This window comes from Eschrichtius robustus, chromosome 21 (assembly GCF_028021215.1).
Source record: "Eschrichtius robustus isolate mEscRob2 chromosome 21, mEscRob2.pri, whole genome shotgun sequence".
Lineage (NCBI taxonomy): Eukaryota > Metazoa > Chordata > Mammalia > Artiodactyla > Eschrichtiidae > Eschrichtius > Eschrichtius robustus.
This window is the reverse complement of record NC_090844.1, coordinates 26,610,361-26,627,508: the sequence shown is the minus strand read 5'-3', so window position 1 is coordinate 26,627,508 and position 17,148 is coordinate 26,610,361. Positions and strand designations below refer to the sequence as shown.

Sequence of the window (17,148 nt, the reverse complement as noted above, 5' to 3'; positions counted from 1 at the left end):
TGTTCCGTTTCCTCCGCTTTCCTAGCGGGGAGGCTGGCCCCGGCTGCTCCGGCCATCCCACCGCGCTGCGCGCTTCTTTCTCGACTCAAGTATCCCGAGGACTGGGAAGGTGAAGGGGGAAGGCGCCCGAGGAGCAAAGATGCTCCCCACCCTCCGATCCGGGCAGACCTGCAAATAATGCCCGGGGACCAGAGAAAGGCTCCCATTGGCCAGAGGGCGGGTGACGGCGGGGGGGCGGAGTTTCCCGGGGCAGGGGGAGGGGGAGTATAAGGGAGGGGGGCGTGCGCGCACCGTGTCAGTTTCGAAGTCCCTGGCTTCTCCCCTCTGCGCCCAGGCAACTGGATCGCGCCTCGCGCTAAGGCTTTTCCCTCCTCTGCCCACCGGGCGCCTCCACCAGGCCCTGCGGCGCCCCGCAGCTCCCCGCCCCCCACCAGCCCCGGGGCCCTTCCTGCCTTTCCTCCGCGGTGCTTTGATCCGGGGGCCTTTCTGTTTGTTTTCTCTTCTTTCCTCTTTGTTGCTCTAAAACCCACCTCGCCGAAGCCCCCCGCTGCGGAGGGAGTTCGACTTGCAGAGGAAGGCGGCTGCCGCGCACCGCATCCGCCCCTCCTGCGACCCCGCCAGCCGGCGCGCCCACCCCGCCTGCCAGACCCGCCGCCTGCGTTCGTTCGCCCGAGGAAGCCAGCCGAGAGTTCATTGATGCACCCATTCCAGTGGTGTAACGGTGAGTCCCGGGCCGGGAGGGCGAGGGGCGCGGAGCCGGCCGGAGACGCGGAGAGCGGGGCGCCAGGCTTCATATCCGAGGGCTCGTTCTCCCTCTCGAGCCAAGTTTTTCCTGAAACGGGACCGGCGGGGAGGCGTCCTGGCGCCCGACTCTGCTCCACACACCGCGGAATTTGGGGGAAAAAAAAAAATTCAGGTTTAACTCCAGGGCTGGGAAGGATCTCTTGAGCTGGCGGCGGGCAGGCGGGGCGGGGGGGGGCGTGGGAGCCGAGGGGTTCCCGGCCTTTGTGTGGCGGCTTCGCACTCCTACCCCCTTCCCTTGCCTTTGTGCGCTCAAACTCTGTTCTTTGTTGTGGTTGTCGGAGGAGAATTAAATCCGCGCTCGGGCTCGGATCTCCTAGAGGGAGCTCAAGTTCCTGGCCTGAAACTTTTCAGGCTATTTTAAATATGTATACAGTGCGGCGTGCGGGGCGGCGCGCCGGGGCGGCTTCCTCTGCGCCTTTGTTGGCTTCGCACCGGCGGCTTAGGGGGCTTTGTGACGGTGGAAGACGCCGGACTAATGAGCGTGGCTTTATTGGATTGATAAAGCCTTGCAGAGTTTTCGGCGCCCGGCTACCCTTGAGAGCAGGGCTTGCCTGGGGAGCTGTGCTCACGGGCCCCAAGACCAGACCACAGTACTAGCTCCTGTGCCTCGGCGGTGGCAGCGCCTCCAGACCCGATCACCCCTCCCACCCCGGCCTGGGTGATGCTAAATTCATCCCACCTGAGGCTTTTAGCGGTTCAGGTGATGCGTAGAGGTTGGGCTTGGGTCTGGTTCCTCGCCCAGACTACCTGAAAAGAGGGCCCTTCTGGGCGCGTCAGTTCAAAACTTTGGCTCTTAATACCCTCCAGTGGCCCTAGAATCTTGACTGCGTTGTTCTAAAGCTTGGAGAGTTTCTGGTGAAAGGGGGAAGCGCGGCGGAGGCACTTCTTCTGGTGAAAGGCGGAAGGGGACCGGGGGGGACCAAAGCAGCAGGCCTTATCCCTGAGTAGGGTAGGCTGGCTAGTTAGGGGGAAAAAAAAAATCCATTCTTGAGAGCAGACTCTTGCCAGATCTTGCATTAATTATTTCAAGAGGCTTTTGTTTTAAGGCAGGGTTTGGGCAGCATGTGTATAAGGGGGCCCCCATCCCCCTCTTCCTCTTGCTGGTAGGATCTGATTTCCTGAAAATGAACCAAGCAGTGTGTGTGATAGGCAGCATTGCTGGAGTGGGGACGAGGGGGTGGGGTGAGGAAGGACGGTGCATCCCAGCATCTGGGAAAGATTCCTGTTGGCTGGGAAGGAGAAGCATTTCCCAGATCCACTGGTCTTTCTTGGCCAGCCCTTCTCTTGACGTCACTCCAGCTCCCGGCCCGCTGCTCAGACACGAAACATTCTGATGTCAAGGCTTTCATAGGTCGGCGGAAACAATGGAACAGACTTAAGGAGAAGAACCAAGGTGGTTCTTCTGGGCAGCCCCCTTTCCTGTGAGGGTTTAGACCAGCAGAGGATTTGCTGCTTTATCTTTTCACTTCTTTTTTTTTTTTTTTTTTAATTTATGTAATTTTTATTGAAGTATAGTTGATTTACAGTGTTGTTTCTTTTCACTTCTTTTTTTTCAATTTTTTTCGTTTACTGAAGTGTAGCTGATTTACAATGTTGTGTCCATCTCTGCTGTACAGCAAAGTGACTCAGTTATTACACATATAGACATTCCTTTTTTTATATTCTTTGCCATTACGGTTTATCACAGGATACTGAATATAGTTCCCTGTTCTTGTCACTTCTTTTTTTTTTTTTTAATAGTTTTTTTAAAAATTAATTTATTTATTTTTGGCTGCATTGGTTCTTCGTTGCTGCGTGCAGGCTTTCTCTAGTTGCGGTGCCCGGGCTTCTCATTGGGGTGGCTTCTCTTGTTGAAGAGCACGGGCTCTAAGCATGCGGGCTCTACAGCGCAGGCTCAGTAGTTGTGGCTCACAGGCTCTAGAGCGCAGGCTCAGTAGTTGTGGCGCACGGGCTTAGTTTCTCCGCGACATGTGGGATCTTCCGGGAGCAGGGCTCAAACCCATGTCCCCTGCACTGGCAGGCGGACTCTTAACCACTGCACCACCAGGGAAGTCCCTCTTGTCACTTCTTAAAGTGACAGAGAAATGACTGTTCTGACTCCAGTGAAGAAGCAATCCTCCTCCCCACACCTTTGTGAAAAATATCTAAAGCCCCTCTTTCCTGGGGTTGGTATTCTGTCCTTATAAGTTTAGAGGAAAAACTACTCCACTGTCAGTTTTTAGCCCAAGGTATACTTTTCTCACTTCTTTTTAATCAGAATGCAAGCAAATGGACCATCTCTTCTCAGCTATGAAGCTCTTCTCACCCATACTTCTTTATCACAGAAAGTCCCAAACTCACTGACTCAATCCTGGAGCCCCAGGGGAAGCTTCTTTCAGCAAGATAACCTGGTCAAGATAAACTGATAAAGTGCTGAGGCCAGAGTGCCCCCAGAGTGAATACATGTAAACCCTCTGTATTTGCTATGGCCATTGCTGTGCAAGTTCCCAGAACAGGGAACCCAGTGAAGTTCTTTGGGAACCTAAAGATGCCAGGATCCAGCTCATAAAAGGTGCGTGGAGAGCAAAGGCAGGTTGAGGGTTAGACCCTCTTACAGCATCAACAATTGATGAGACAGGGATTAGGGAGATGTGCCTGGTGGGGAAGAAAACCTCTTGGCATTGAGGACAGAGTTCCATGGAAGAGAAGCCCAAAGGCCCTTTTCGAGTAGACGGAAAATTGTCCCTCCCTGGCCAGCCCACCATGATGTCTTCATGGAAAATTGATCTCCTTTGGCCCACAGAGATCAAATATTTAAGTGGAGGGTGAAGGGGTGGTGAGAACTTTCTAACCCAAGCTGGAGGCTCAGAAGCAAGGGCTGAGCAAAGTTTAGTAGCGAATTAATTTTTTTCCAACTTTAGCCAAAAAGTCTTTCAGGATAAGAACTACTTTTACTTTTTGTTTCCCCACAGTGTCTAGGTCAGTGTGTAAATCAAGCCAGCAGCAGTACTTGTTGGTTGACTGGTCATCTGTTAGCTGAGGGCAGTTTCTGGGCAATTTTCCCAAACTTCAGTCTCCTTACTTTGAAGTGAGAGCTTTTGCCAAGATGACCAGATCGTCTTGAGAAAAATCAGGAGTTATTTATCTGTTAACCAGTTATTGAAAACAAGCCAAACACGAGGGTAGGCACTGGAGAATGTACAAAAGTCCACGTCGCTGTCCTTAGACCTAGGAGCACTCAGGCTTGTTAGAACTCCTCATCTCTGATCTCAGGATTGTATATAATCACACCTCTACTATGGGCCTCACTTTGTATGGTGAAAACCTTTGTGTCTGTCTTCTTCCCTAGATGATAAAATCATCTTGTCTTTCTTCTTTGCTTTTTTATCTTCAATGTCTGTTGTGGTACTTGTCATGTAATCACTGCTTAATGCCTGTTCGAGTTAAATGAAGTTGATTCTAGGAACAGTGGGGCAACATAAGACAGTTACGGAGTGTGCCAGAGCCGGAACACGTGATACAGGCTGTGAGCACTATAGATTTCGGGGTGGGGGAGTCCCTGGAATATCACAAAGACCAGGTTTGGGGGACTTTGGGGAAGGAGAGGGAGTTTCAGGCAGAGAAAGCTTCATGAACAAAGGTGTGGAGGCAGCTGAAGACAGAGATGGGCAAGAATTAGAGAGGAGGCTGGCCCACCTGGGGTGATGCTGGAGGATACTGAGTCAGGGCAGTAAAGAGGGGACCCAGTGCACGCGTGTTTAGGAGGACTTGAAGCCAGTCATGAGTCTGGGAAACACATGTTAGAAAACAAGTGGAAGGAAATGTCAGACATGTGGGCTAAATTAGAGGAGGGACTAGACATCAATTAATAGGCACTTGGAGTAGAATTGGGCTCCAAGTCTGTCTGGAATAGAGACTTGGCAGTACAGTTGGCACACAATCTGAAAGAGATTTGGAGGGAGGTTCATTATATCGATCACTAGATTGATCCCGGGGATGAGGAGGGCTGAGATGTATGAGGTCAAAGATGACTCCAGTCTTTCAAGCCAGTCTTCCGCTGAGTTGGGGTCGCTTCGCTAATTACGGTGTAGGATTCCAAAGTGTATTAATGGTGGTCTGGCTCCTAACCACGATGTCAGGAAAGTACTTAAAACCCACATTGAGGGCTTGAGTCTAGAGGTTCACCCACCCCTCACACCTCGCAGGATCTCAGTTCCTTGACCAGGTATTGAACCCGCGCCCTCGGCAGTGAAAGCATGGAGTCCTAACCACTGAACCACCAGGGAATTCCCCAGAGGGCTTTGAAACCAGGCCTTCTTAGCTGTTTGACTGTAGACACATTGTTTAATGATGATTGAGTCTTTTTTCCCCATGGCGGGGTGGGGAGTAACATTTCACAGTGGCCTTATTACAAAGGTTAAGTTATAGCATGAGAATGTGCTTGGGTGATAGCAGGTGTATGGTAAAGTCTAGCCTTCTTGTCCCAGCACTTTCTGAAATCCAAGAGTTTGAGGCTTACCTTTCAGATCATTGATATTTTTTGCCTGCAAACAGGAAAAAACACTCAACTGGCTTGTGGTTAAATCCTATCTTTTTTTTTCTTTCTTTCTTTATAAACATGATAGAAAATTTACTAATTCTCAGAACCAGCAGTCCCAAGATAGTGGCTCTAGGATTGCTTAATCCAGCAACTCAACTGACAACATCTTTCTTCTTTCCTTGTCCTCTCTGCCACCAGCTTGATATTGAACTTCTCTCTTTCCAGCTATAACTTGGCTGCCACCCTTCCAGGTGTTTTGGAGAGATGTGACTCCCCCCCCCAAAAAAAGAAAATCTTGTCTTTTCCAACAGACCTGCTCTTTGTTTCTTCAGCCAGAGCCCTGTCACATACATACCCCAAAACCAAACCCCTGGCAAGGACAAGGTGATTACCACCTTTGGACCAATCAGGATTTACCCCTGAGTCATGTGAGAAAGGGAAGCATCCAGTGGCCACCAGTGCTTCCCAAGCTAAAGGGACCTTGTTAAACTGTAACAGATTCTGATTCATTTCAGTGGGGGTGGGCCGGAGAGTCTGCATTTCTGACGAGCTCTGGGGATGCCACTGCCATTAGGGGACTGCACGGCAAGGCTTTGAGTAGAAAGGGGGAAGGTGGCCAGTAAAAGTTAGCTGTAGCTCCCAGCCCTCACCCCCTGCCCCTTTCTGGAATGCTGGCCCAGCCTCAGAGTGAGCAATTTCTATTCTGGTCCTGGTGCAGTTTGGCTTCTGGAGCAGGTAGCTTAATAGTGACAAATGACCTTTGCAACTGCACTTTGCAATTTACAAAGCGTATTTCTTACACCATCGTTTTCGGTCCTCTCTGCACATTGCTTGTTTTCCTGTGACAAAGTGGAGCTTAGCGAGGTAATTTCCTAAAGGTCACATAGCTAGGGAGAGGTGGGATTGGAGCCCAAGTGTACCTTTCCTCACCTAAGGCTCTTCATTTTGCTACTGCACTGTATAGGCTTCTCCCTGATGGAAGTGAGTTTTCCATTTTCCGCCCATTGCCTGAATCCTTGATCCCCTAGATGGGGATGCTGGTTTAAGTACTGTGTGTATGATCCCATTTCGTAGATTGGTTAAATAATTTACCCAAGATGATGTAGCTAGTAAGTGTTGGAACTAGGGTACAGATATAAGCCCCTGGAATGTAAATTGGTGCAGCCACTACGGAAAACAGTATGGAGGTTCCTTAAAAAACTAAAAATAGCCATATGATCCAGCAATCCCACTCCTGGACATATATCTGGAGAAAACTCTAATTCGAAAAGATACATGCACCCTAATGTTCACAGCAGCAGTACTTACAATAGCCAAGACATGGAAGCAATCCAAGTCTCCATCCACAGATGAATGGATAAAGAAGATGTGGTATATATACATAATGGAATATCACTCAGCCATAAAAAAGAATGAAATAACACTATTTGCAGCAACATGGATGGACCTAGAGATGATCATACTAAGTAAGTCAGAGAAAGACAAATAGCATATGATATCACCTGTATGTGGAATCTAAAATATGATACAAGTGAACTTATTTACAAAACAGAAACAGACTCACAGACACAGAAACAAACATGGTTACCAAAGGGGAAAGGGAATCAGGGAAGGGTAAATTAGGAGTTTGGGATTAACAGATACAAACTACTGTATATAAAATAGATAAACAACAAGCACCTACTGTATAGCACAGGGAACTATATTCAATATTCTGTAATAAACCATCATGGAAAAGAATATGAAAAAGAATATATGTATATGTATAACTGAATCACTTTGCTGTACACCAGCAACTAACACTACATTGTAAATCAACTCTACTCCAATTTAAAAAAAAAAAAAAAAAAAAGTAAGCCCCCGAGTCAGAGGTTTGCCATTTCTCCCTGCGTCCTTGCTCACACAGAGTGGCCCCGATGGTAAATTTCCCACTGTCGTAATACTTTCCCTCCCTGTTCTTTGCAGGGTGTTTCTGCGGCCTGGGACTGGTGAGCACCAACAAGTCCTGCTCGATGCCACCCATCAGTTTCCAAGACCTTCCCCTCAACATCTACATGGTCATCTTCGGCACAGGCATCTTCGTCTTCATGCTCAGCCTCATCTTCTGCTGCTATTTTATCAGGTGGGTGGCTTGCTGGCTGACCTGGGGTTGGGGGAGTCTAGGAGGCGGCGGCCATGGGGAGGGTGAACTGAGCAAGGCTCCGGTCACAGAGTCACCAGCCTCCAGCCGGGGCTGCTTCTTTGAGGACAGGACTTAGTCCTGCCCCTGGCTGGGCCCCTGAGGCCTGGTGTTTCTATTTACATCAGCCTATCACGTTGTTGGAGAACATATAAAGTCAGCATGGGTCAGGCTGCATTCCCACCCTTTGGCCAGTTATTCTCAGGTTGCCTAGAATGACTGTCCAAGTAATATCATCAGTGGTCCCTAGCCGTCTCTCTCCGCCCATTCACACTCTCTGGATGGCCAGGGATGGGAGGCATCATTACACCAATGTCATGATCCTCTGCCCTCCTGGGAAATCCTGCTGTCATCCCTCCAGATGCTAATATTAGCAAGCTGGTGTCTGCAGAGCTGCTTGTTTGTTCTGCCTTGTAAGCTCTTATGTTTGAGAGAGAAAAAACTGAAAACCATCACTTCTTGAGCGTGGCAGTGCTAGCCAAGCTCCAGGAACTGTTTTCTTCACTTGCAGACAAGGGAACTGGTGGCTGTTTTCTATCAAAAATGTGGGGCAGGAAAAAAAAAAAAAAAATGTGGGGCATGCCTGGTATTCAGAGTGGAAAATACAGTAGTGATTCTGACTAGGGTGCCCTACTGGTATTTACAATTCCTCATTGTATGGGACTGTCTTGTGCTTTGGGGAACACTGGACACCCCTGACCATTAGAATGTGCTAATGGTCCTGAGAGCCATTGTGATAACCAAGCCACACAACCCCACATACACAAACACATGATCACCCAACGCCTGGGTAGACGGATGTCAGCTGGGGTCTAGGCTGGCGTCTGATCAAATCACCTAAGAAGATTAAATTAAGACAAAGGAAAAAGGAGTTCCTGTTCCCCACTGAGATGTCCCAGTGGGTTTGAGTGCTTCACCTGGCAGGAGGCTAGAGGGAAAGTAGATACTTGTCCGGATTCCTCGGGCTGGAGGAGCTCCCTCTTAAGAAGGGGAGGTGCCCGTGGGCCCTGCTGTCTTGTACTCCCCATCCACTACCTTGGGCTCCTTCTTTCTCAGGACTTTAGAAAGTCCCCAGGACTGAAATTTTCCACTTACAAGTCTTTGCAGAAGAGGTAGAGTCTAAAATTTGCATCTAATTAGTAAGTGAGGGTAGATTTCCTGTATCTCACCACCCCTCCCCTTTCCCCAAGCCTAAGTTTTCTTCTGCAAACTCTTTCTTCTTCCTGACCACCAACCACTGCGCTCTCCCCATATGAAGCAATTTATGCAACTCCCCAGAGACGGAAGATGGAGACATAGCAAAGATTTTTGTGTGACGCTGGCAGGAGGCTGTAAAACCAACTCTGTTCGGCCCCTGCACACACACACACAGAGGCACACCCATGCCAGGCTGCAAACGTGGTCAAGAGAAGAAAATCTACAAAATCACTCTGAGCCAGTATGTGGGTGACCGGGCTTCATTTCCTGATGCTGCCACTAATAGGTGTGATCTTAGGGTTTTAGCTACTCTTTACCAGGTACCTTCTGTGTGCCAGGCATCATGGTCAGCATTTTGTAAAACATTTAGCTTACTTAGTCCTCAGAACTTGCCTCCAGTTTCGGTATCAGCCTGCTTCTGCTTCATAAATGAGGAAATGCATGCTCAGACAGTAAAAGATCTGCTGCAGGTCCTATATCCAGGAAGATGGAGAGGTGAGCTAGTCTGATGACAATTAGGGAGAGTCTTTCAGATTCTAGATGTTGGTCTTCTCTGATTTCTCTTCCTTGAATGGGAACAGCTGTGGCATCCATGGCCACCCCCTTGCAGCTAGAGATCGTGGTCCTGCAGAAGGACGGGCTGGGAGCTCTGGGTATGGCTGATTTATTTTTTGTTTGGCTGGAGTTAAAGAACAGAGCTGCAACCACATGATACCAGAAGCTTTCCCCACTGCGGGGCTGCTCGGCGCCACCTGTTCCTCCTGCAGTAATCTGCCCCTTTGCCACCCTGCCCTCTGTCCTGCAGCCTGCCCGAAGCCAGTTTGACCCTGGCTTGCTGGCATGTGGCAGCCTGGGAGTGTCTATATATAGAAAGACACACAAGCACAGAAGCCACTTCCTCTCCCTGCTTCTCGGTTTCCTCCTCAGCCAAAATAGGCCCGTGACCCCCCTCCTGACCTGGCGAGCTCATCGGCCAAGGCCAGCCTCTGCTCCCCAGCTCCCCCTCTCTCTGTCTCCCTGACTCCCAACCCCCGACCACAGGAGCTGATCTCTGCCCTACACAGGATGGAGGGGCCCGTGAAGTACAACTGGGCAGGAAAGGAACCATTATTTTCAGGACCTGGCTGCATTGTTTGTTGCAAAAGGGAAAAGCTGGGGAGAGCCCACTGGCAGCGGCTAGAAATGGTCTCATTGAATTCAGGGTATTTTTAGTTGCTTTGCTCAGCCAACAGCTGAGAAGGCCACCTGTCCAGAGTTGTTGGCACTCCGTCCCCTGCTGGGATGGCCCAGGATCTCTGCTTTTTGCTTTGTTTCCCTTGCAACCCTTTTGGCCCCATTTCATCACAATCTATACCTTCCTGATATGGAAATCTATATGCAGAGTGAATATAGAATGTGGCCCTGAAGCGCTTGACTGTTCCGACAGATAGTCTTAGGCTCTAAGAGTCAGGCTTTTGGAGGATCCTCAGGTGAGACCATTAAAGGGAGCCAGGCAGATGGAAGGGCCGAGGGTGGAGAAGGAGGGCATCTCAGGCACCCTACGACACAGCAAGCAGAAAGGCCCTGCACGTACTCCGTAGGTGTAGCCATGTTGCAGGCGAGGCAGGCGAGGCTCAAGAGATGGACAACCCCTCGCTCTGAGTCAGGAAGTGGACTCCTCACCACTTCCTTATTTACTCTGTGCATACCTGCTAACAGAGCAACAGTGTCTCCCTCAGAAGGCGGCTGTGAGCACCCCGGCGATGCGATCACTTTCTTTCTTCCCCAGGTTAACCCAGTGTCAGGCAGGTCGCACTTGATCACTTAAGCTTTGGGTACATCCTTCCCCGCCCCTCTCATTTGGAAGTGGGGACACAGTGTATATATGAAAGTGCAAAGGTAAGGGTGGAACGGTGCAAGCCCTGGTTAGGCCCTTAGCCCAACCCTCCAATGACCAGAAACTGTCCGATGCCACCCTCAGACCAAGGCAGGGGGACACCCGCCCCACCTGTCCCCTGACCTCCTGTTAGGAGCCATGGAAGTGGCGGCAGCCCGATCTTAATCTGTCCCCTGGCTATGCATGAGGCACGGCTGTTCCAGACCTTCTGCACCCACCTTCGCTCTGGTTCCAGCATCTCGGTGTTGCTCTTGGGGCATCTTACCTCGCTCCCTTCGACTGAGGCTCGTGATTGGAGATTCTCTTCCTCTAACTCAGGCCAGCAATCTTTTTCTGCAAAAGGCCAGATATTATAGGCTTTGCGGGTCATATGATCTCTGTCTGAACCACCCAGACCTACTGTGCAGAAGCAGCCATAGACGGTACATAAGCTATTGGGTTGGCCAAAAAAAGATCGGGTTTTTCTGTAAGATGTGGAAACCCCTGGATGAACTTTTGGTCCAACCCAGTATAACGTGGCTCTGCCCCAGTAAAATTTTATAGGCATTGAACTTGAGTTTCATATAATTTTAACATGGCATGAAATATTCTTTTGATTCCTGCTATCAGCCATTTAAGAATAAGTACCTTTCTTAGCTTCTAGGCCCTATGAAGCAAGCAGTCAGCTGGATTTGGCTCTCAGGAGGCCGTGGTTTGCTACCCCTATCCTACCTAACCTGGTGGTTTTCTGATGTTTCCTTCCAATAACACAGCTCTTTGGTTGAAATGATCCGTGGGAGAGAAAGCCCCATCTAGTTCCCAAGTACAGGAGGCCATAGAGCTCCCTGCGCAATTCAGAAGGTTTCCCTCACTGAAAATAAAACAGAAAAAAAAATAATAATTATGATCAATGTGTAATCATGGTCCCAGCCATCTGCATAGTAAGCCATTCAGAGTCGGAGGCTTGTTGATGAAAGGGTGTTTCCCAAAACCATCTCATATTCTCAGGACCATGGTATGTGCCACCTAATTGGTGAAGCAGGCCACAGTGTGTGTTGAAGAGCTCGGCCTCTGTCATCAGATCGACTTTGATTCAAATCCAGACTCTGCTGCCAGCCAGCTCTGGCATTTGGGCAAGTTACTTAACTTCTTTGGACGCCGTGTTCCTCATCTGCAAAAAGGGACGTCTCTCCCTCTGGAAGTTGTTTGGAATTGGTGCAGAGATCAGGCGTAGCAAATCCTCCATCACAATTATGCTCCTGCCATTAGTAACGGCGTGTTCTGGCCATTGTGTTTTGGCCATTGAGAGTCCGGTTGTATGCGGGCCACCAGCTTGAAACAAAAAGAGGAAAACAAAGAAGGGATTGCCTGTGTTGGCCTGGTGCTGTGAAGTGGGGAAGGCGTGTGCTCTGGTTCCAGAATACTTGTGTTCTCTGAGTGGAAAATTCCCCAGGCTCAACAGACTTTATCCTGCTGCCCTGGCTTGGTGGAAATGTCCCTCTTAAGAATATCTAACTTCTGGGAATTCCCTCGTGGTCCAGTGATTAGGACGCCGTGCTTTCACTGCCGAGGGCGTGGGTTCAGTCCCTGGTCAGGGAACTGAGATCCTGCAAGCTGTGTGGCACGGCCAAAAAAAAAAAAAAAAAAAAATCTAACTTCTGTACAGTCAGCAAGCAGATGGTTGATCTGTATATTTGGGAAGCCTGAAGGAGGTGACCTACCAGAGACAGCAGGGAGGGTGAATGAACTATGGGTTGGCCAAAAAGTTCGTTCGGGTTTTCCTATCACATCATATGGAAAAACCCGAACGAATTTTTTGGCCAACTCAATATTAGGGTGCTCTGCAGAGACGCCCCCAATCTGGGGGAGCTGGCAGTGAGTTTTGAGGCAGTTGAACCTGAGTAAGAGTCTTGAGTCTTTAACCCAGTCTGGTGACCTGCAGAGGGCGCCGTGCATACTCCGTGTGTCTATGGGAAGCACACCTCCCCACCCCCAGAAGGACGCCCCAAGCAGTCGGCCGGCCTCTCCTGCTCTGAATGGCTGTTTGTGCAAAGACATAATGACCTCTTCTCTCCCCTCTTTCTTGCTTCCCCAGCAAACTCCGGAACCAGGCACAGAGCGAACGGTACGGATATAAAGAGGTAAATAAAGTCTACGTGTTGCCCCGAGACTTCATCCACTATTAGCCCTGCTTGGGGAGGGGGTGCGGGGAGAGAGCGGGTTTAAGCTGGCCTGGCCTCCCCTCTGGTCCCCTCTGAGGCTAACTCCTTTCCCTGTCCTCAAGTCTGGCTGGGCCCAGGCAGGGCCCAAAGCCCTCCTCCTTCACGGGAGGGTCACGGGGGCACTCCTGTGCGGGGCCAGAGACTCGCTCCCTTCCTTGGTGGCTGATACCACCTGGCCCCTGTGTTTGGTTGCTCCTGATACCAGGCCTCCCCTTTTTTCCCCAGGTGGTGCTTAAAGGTGATGCCAAGAAGTTACAGTTATATGGGGTGAGTGCATTGGGACAGGTCGTGGGAGTGCCCAGCGGGTAAGGCAAACCTTCTCCAGCAATCTCAGCCTGACCTTTCAGGAACCTTTTTAGTCCCTGCCTTCCTATTTCCTTGGGCCAAATAAAACTCATCCCAGGAGGTGATCAATATGCAGAATCCGTTATGTCTGGAACTGAACCAGCGCAGGGAGAAAACAAAAGGATCACAAAAGGGTTTGGATATATGGAGTGACGCATGGCCCCAGGAAGCCCACTAGGCATAATCTTAATGGGGAAGACGGTAAGACCACTCCATGCCAGATTTCAGCAACTTTCCCCTGCTCAGACCCCCCCAGGTCTTGGTCTGAAAGAGGTTACCTTTGTGTATGCTCTGTCCTAGTGACTGTGGATCTGATGCGTGTGTCCAGCCCTGAGGTTCTTCCCTGTTTCCCTCCATTCCCCTCCCCTCCCCCATCACACCCACTCCCTGGGGCCCCTCAACTCTGACTCCTTTAGGACTACACCATTTCCTCTTCCTTTCCCACCTATGCCTTTGGGGTCACCTAACTCATTTCCCAAGACTTCCTTCCATAACCATGGACACTCCTGCAGAGAGCGTGTGTGTGGTTGTCTGAGTGGGGAGGATCACAGGTCTCACTACACACAAGACTCTGCCTGGACGTGGCCTCATTTCATCCCTCTTTTTGGGGTCCACTGTCATGATGTCCACAAGTTCCAGTGTTTCTTTAGCTCTCCTCCAGAAGAGTAATTCAGCTGGGATCGAAGGGGTTATAATATATTGGGATGTAAGGCTGGATTTAAAGAATGTAAACCATACACCAGACCCCCATCCTTTAGTTACTGATAAGTGCCCCCTCACCAAAGGTCCTAGGCTAGAAAGGCTTAAAAATCATAACTACTCAGCCATAAAAAAGAATGAAATAACGCTCTTTACAGCAACATGGGTGGACCTAGAGATTATCCTCCTAAATAAGGTAAGTCAGAAAGAGAAAGAGAAACACCATGTTATATCACTTATATGTGGAATCTAAAATATGACACAAATGAACTTATCTATGAAACAGAAACAGACTCACAGACGTAAAGAACAGACCTGTGCTTGCCAAGGGGAAGGGGGGTAGGGGAGGGATGGATTGGGAGCTTGGGATTAGCAGGTGCAAACTATGATACAGAGAATGGATAAACAACAAGGTCCTATTGTATAGCACAGGGAACTATTATAGTCAATATCCTATAATAAACCATAATGGAAAAGAATATGAAAAAACATATATATGTATAACTGAGTCACTTTGCTGTACAGCAGAAGTTAACACAACATTGTAATTCAACTATACTTCAGTTTAAAAAAAAAAAAAAAGATTCCTCTATAACAGCACTGCCCAGTGGAAATCTGAGGATAGAAAATGCTCTCTATCTGACCATCCGGTGTGGGGACCACTAGCCACTTCTCAGCTGCTGAGCACTTGAAATGTGGCTAGTGTGACTGAGGAACTAAATGTTGAATTTCCTCTTATTTGGGTCGACTTAAATCTAAGGCGGTCCCCTGTGGTTCATGGCTACCGCCCTGCCAGGGTGAGTTCTCTCTTGGGTGAGGATGAGGTGCTGGGTATTCAGGATGGAGGAGTGAGGCTCTCCCCCATTCTCCTCTCACGCGGCCCCCTTCTTCCCACAGCAGACCTGTGCAGTCTGTCTGGAAGACTTCAAGGGGAAGGATGATCTGGGTGTGCTCTCATGCCAACATGCCTTTCACCGCAAGTAAGTGTCCCCAGTGGGGATGTGTGTCCCGGGGTGGCTTGGAAAGAAAGAAGCAGAGAGCATCTTCCAGAGCCTCCCATCCCGACCCCTCCCATCTACCCTTTGCCGGTGATGCCCTTCATCCCGTCTGGACACCAGGCAAGCCAGAGGGGTTAGACCAGGGTGAGGGTAGAGAGGTTCTTGTCCTGAGAGGCAGCTGGGCTCCATGAAAAGACAGCTGGAGCAGACTGGTATCTTCCTAGGGAAAAACAGGTCGTCTCTTGCCCGCAGGTGTCTGGTGAAGTGGCTGGAAGTACGCTGCGTCTGCCCCATGTGTAACAAGCCCATTGCTGGTCCCTCAGAGGCCACCCAGAGCATCGGGATCCTATTGGATGAGCTGGTGTGAGTGCTGCCTCCATACCAAGGCCTGGAGAAGACCTCTAGCCTCGCGGGTGCCTGGTCCTTCCGCGAAGCTGCGGTGAACAAGACTGTCGGGTGGTGATGGGCATGCTCACCTGGAGGGACGGGCGTGCAGGGCTGGTCTTCCAGCCTCAGGGTGAGACTAGACTTGCCCACCTCTCTGCTTCCTGAAGCCTGCTTCCCTGCTACTCAGTTCTGATGGTCTTGCCCATCAGGACCACTGTATCCTGGTACTGGACTCTCTGCCTGCCTTGTCCCTGCTCTGGGAAAAGAAATCCATTCCTATTTGGCCATGAACTTGGAGCACACCCCCTTGAGGGTTCCCCTGAGGAGGACAAGCTGCCCTGACCTAGAAGAAGGGATGAGATGGGCTCTGCCCCACCTGTGACCTCCCCGCCCCCCTCCCCACTCCTTCCAGAGGAAGGTTAGAAGGGAAGGAAGGAAAGATGGAGGAACCAAGTGCCTCCAGTGGAAGTGAGGGAGGCTCTGTAGGAAATAGGAAGGAGCAGGGATGAACAGAAGAAAAGTCAATGTTTACATGGGACCTATGGAAACAAAGGCTGGCCGGCCGGCCTGCTGACTACAGGGGGGTGGAGGGCAGCCCCCTGCCCCTCCTAGATCTGAGGTGCTATCCGTTCACTGTTCCTCGGTTGATCTCAGAGCTTCCTATTCCCTGTTGGGGTTTGAGTATCCACCGCCCCAGAGGAAGGGCTTGGTCTACACCCAAATGGATTCCCAGGGGTTTTTTCTAAAGGAGCAAAAAGGGGGCCTGGGGATGGGGGTGTCTGGATATTAAGGTCACGGTGGACACCCTCTTTCCCTTTGTAAATAGTATTTTTATACTTCATCCTTACCATCTCAGGCTTTATACATGGAATCCCCCAAATGGAAGGGGTAGGGGTTTTCTGTTCCTCCCCCAAGTGGGTGAGGGTGGGAAAAAGGTATGTATTTAAAGCAAATTAAATTTAATAACAAGTTTCTCTAACCTTTTGCCTGTGGTTGTGGCTTGTGTCCGTTGGCCCTTTTCTGCCAACAGAGGGAACAAAGTTCTCGAGCTGCCTCTTCTCACTTTCCCATGCTCAGAGCGGACATACATGTGCACAAAGTTGCCTGATCCTTGACAAGAAGAATTCGTATTAATTATTACCTGTTCAGCATAGGTTAGGACTAACATCAATATGCTTGAAGACCTGACTGAGCCAGGCTCATTCACAGGATTTCTAGAATATTTTTAAAGAAAGCTGATGTATGGCACCACAGCATTCCAGCTACCAAGACTTGTCATTCATAGAATTCTCCTTGTAATTCAAGCCACTGAGCTCTTAACACAGGAAAGGTCCACATTGCTACTATAGAGGCTTGATTTCTTTCTCTGATTAGACTTTTTTTCTTACCCACTAGCTGATAATCACTGACTCGTCCTACCCTGTGTACTACATCTAGAAGTATTGTTAACTTTTTATGTTCCCAGCTGCACTCAGATCTGGCACCCATGCCCTCCAACGGTGCTCTGTCAACGTCTTAAAGGTGCTGAGTTGATCGTGGGTTTGCAAAATGGATGGAGAGAGCCAGGAACAATTTTCGTGGCCATCACAAGCAGGGAGCAGCTGGGCTGTGGTTGGGCCCCGCTCAGTGGAACAGGGCAGGGCCAATGGTCATCCCAGCATCTCTTTTTTTTTTTCCTCATACTTCCAAGATTTTATTTTCTTTTAAAAAAAGTCATTTGAGACAATATCTCAGAATGCATTATTGTTTGTCTTTAAGAGAAAAAAAAAAATCAGTTCTGCAGTAAAACAGAACACAAACTCATGTGTTTCCCCAACTATGCTGCTTAGGAACGCACCTTCCACTTCCCAGAATGTCTTGAGCAAAGTCTAGGGTAGTGGTGGGTCACAGACATACAAGAGATGCCTGTGCTTCCAGAGGAGCCAGACCTACAGGTTAGGTGT

At 49.7% G+C, this 17,148-nt stretch overlaps 1 protein-coding gene across 2 annotated transcripts; it reads left to right on the top strand.

Annotated features, from left to right (window-relative positions):
* The first annotated feature begins 282 nt into the window (after nucleotides 1-282).
* RNF122 (ring finger protein 122) lies at nucleotides 283-16,184 on the top strand. Of its 2 annotated transcripts, none has more exons than XM_068532269.1 (6): nucleotides 283-721; nucleotides 7,289-7,445; nucleotides 12,650-12,695; nucleotides 13,002-13,043; nucleotides 14,721-14,800; nucleotides 15,071-16,184. In XM_068532269.1, exons 1-6 carry the CDS (start codon nucleotides 697-699, stop codon nucleotides 15,183-15,185), a joined length of 465 nt encoding a protein of 154 aa, XP_068388370.1. In that variant the 5' UTR covers nucleotides 283-696; the 3' UTR covers nucleotides 15,186-16,184. The 2 variants fall into 2 exon arrangements, with proteins under 2 accessions (XP_068388370.1, XP_068388369.1); XM_068532268.1 differs by having other exon boundaries at nucleotides 14,718-14,800.
* The last annotated feature ends 964 nt before the right edge of the window (nucleotides 16,185-17,148 follow it).

Bases quoted from the DNA above. Each gene is read 5' to 3' on its own strand.
- RNF122 (XM_068532268.1), top strand. From the start codon at position 697: ATGCACCCATTCCAGTGGTGTAACG. The intron at 7,446-12,649 runs GTGGGTGGCTTG...TTGCTTCCCCAG, and splicing joins TTCTGCTGCTATTTTATCAG to CAAACTCCGGAACCAGGCAC. The intron at 14,801-15,070 runs GTAAGTGTCCCC...TCTTGCCCGCAG, and splicing joins CAACATGCCTTTCACCGCAA to GTGTCTGGTGAAGTGGCTGG.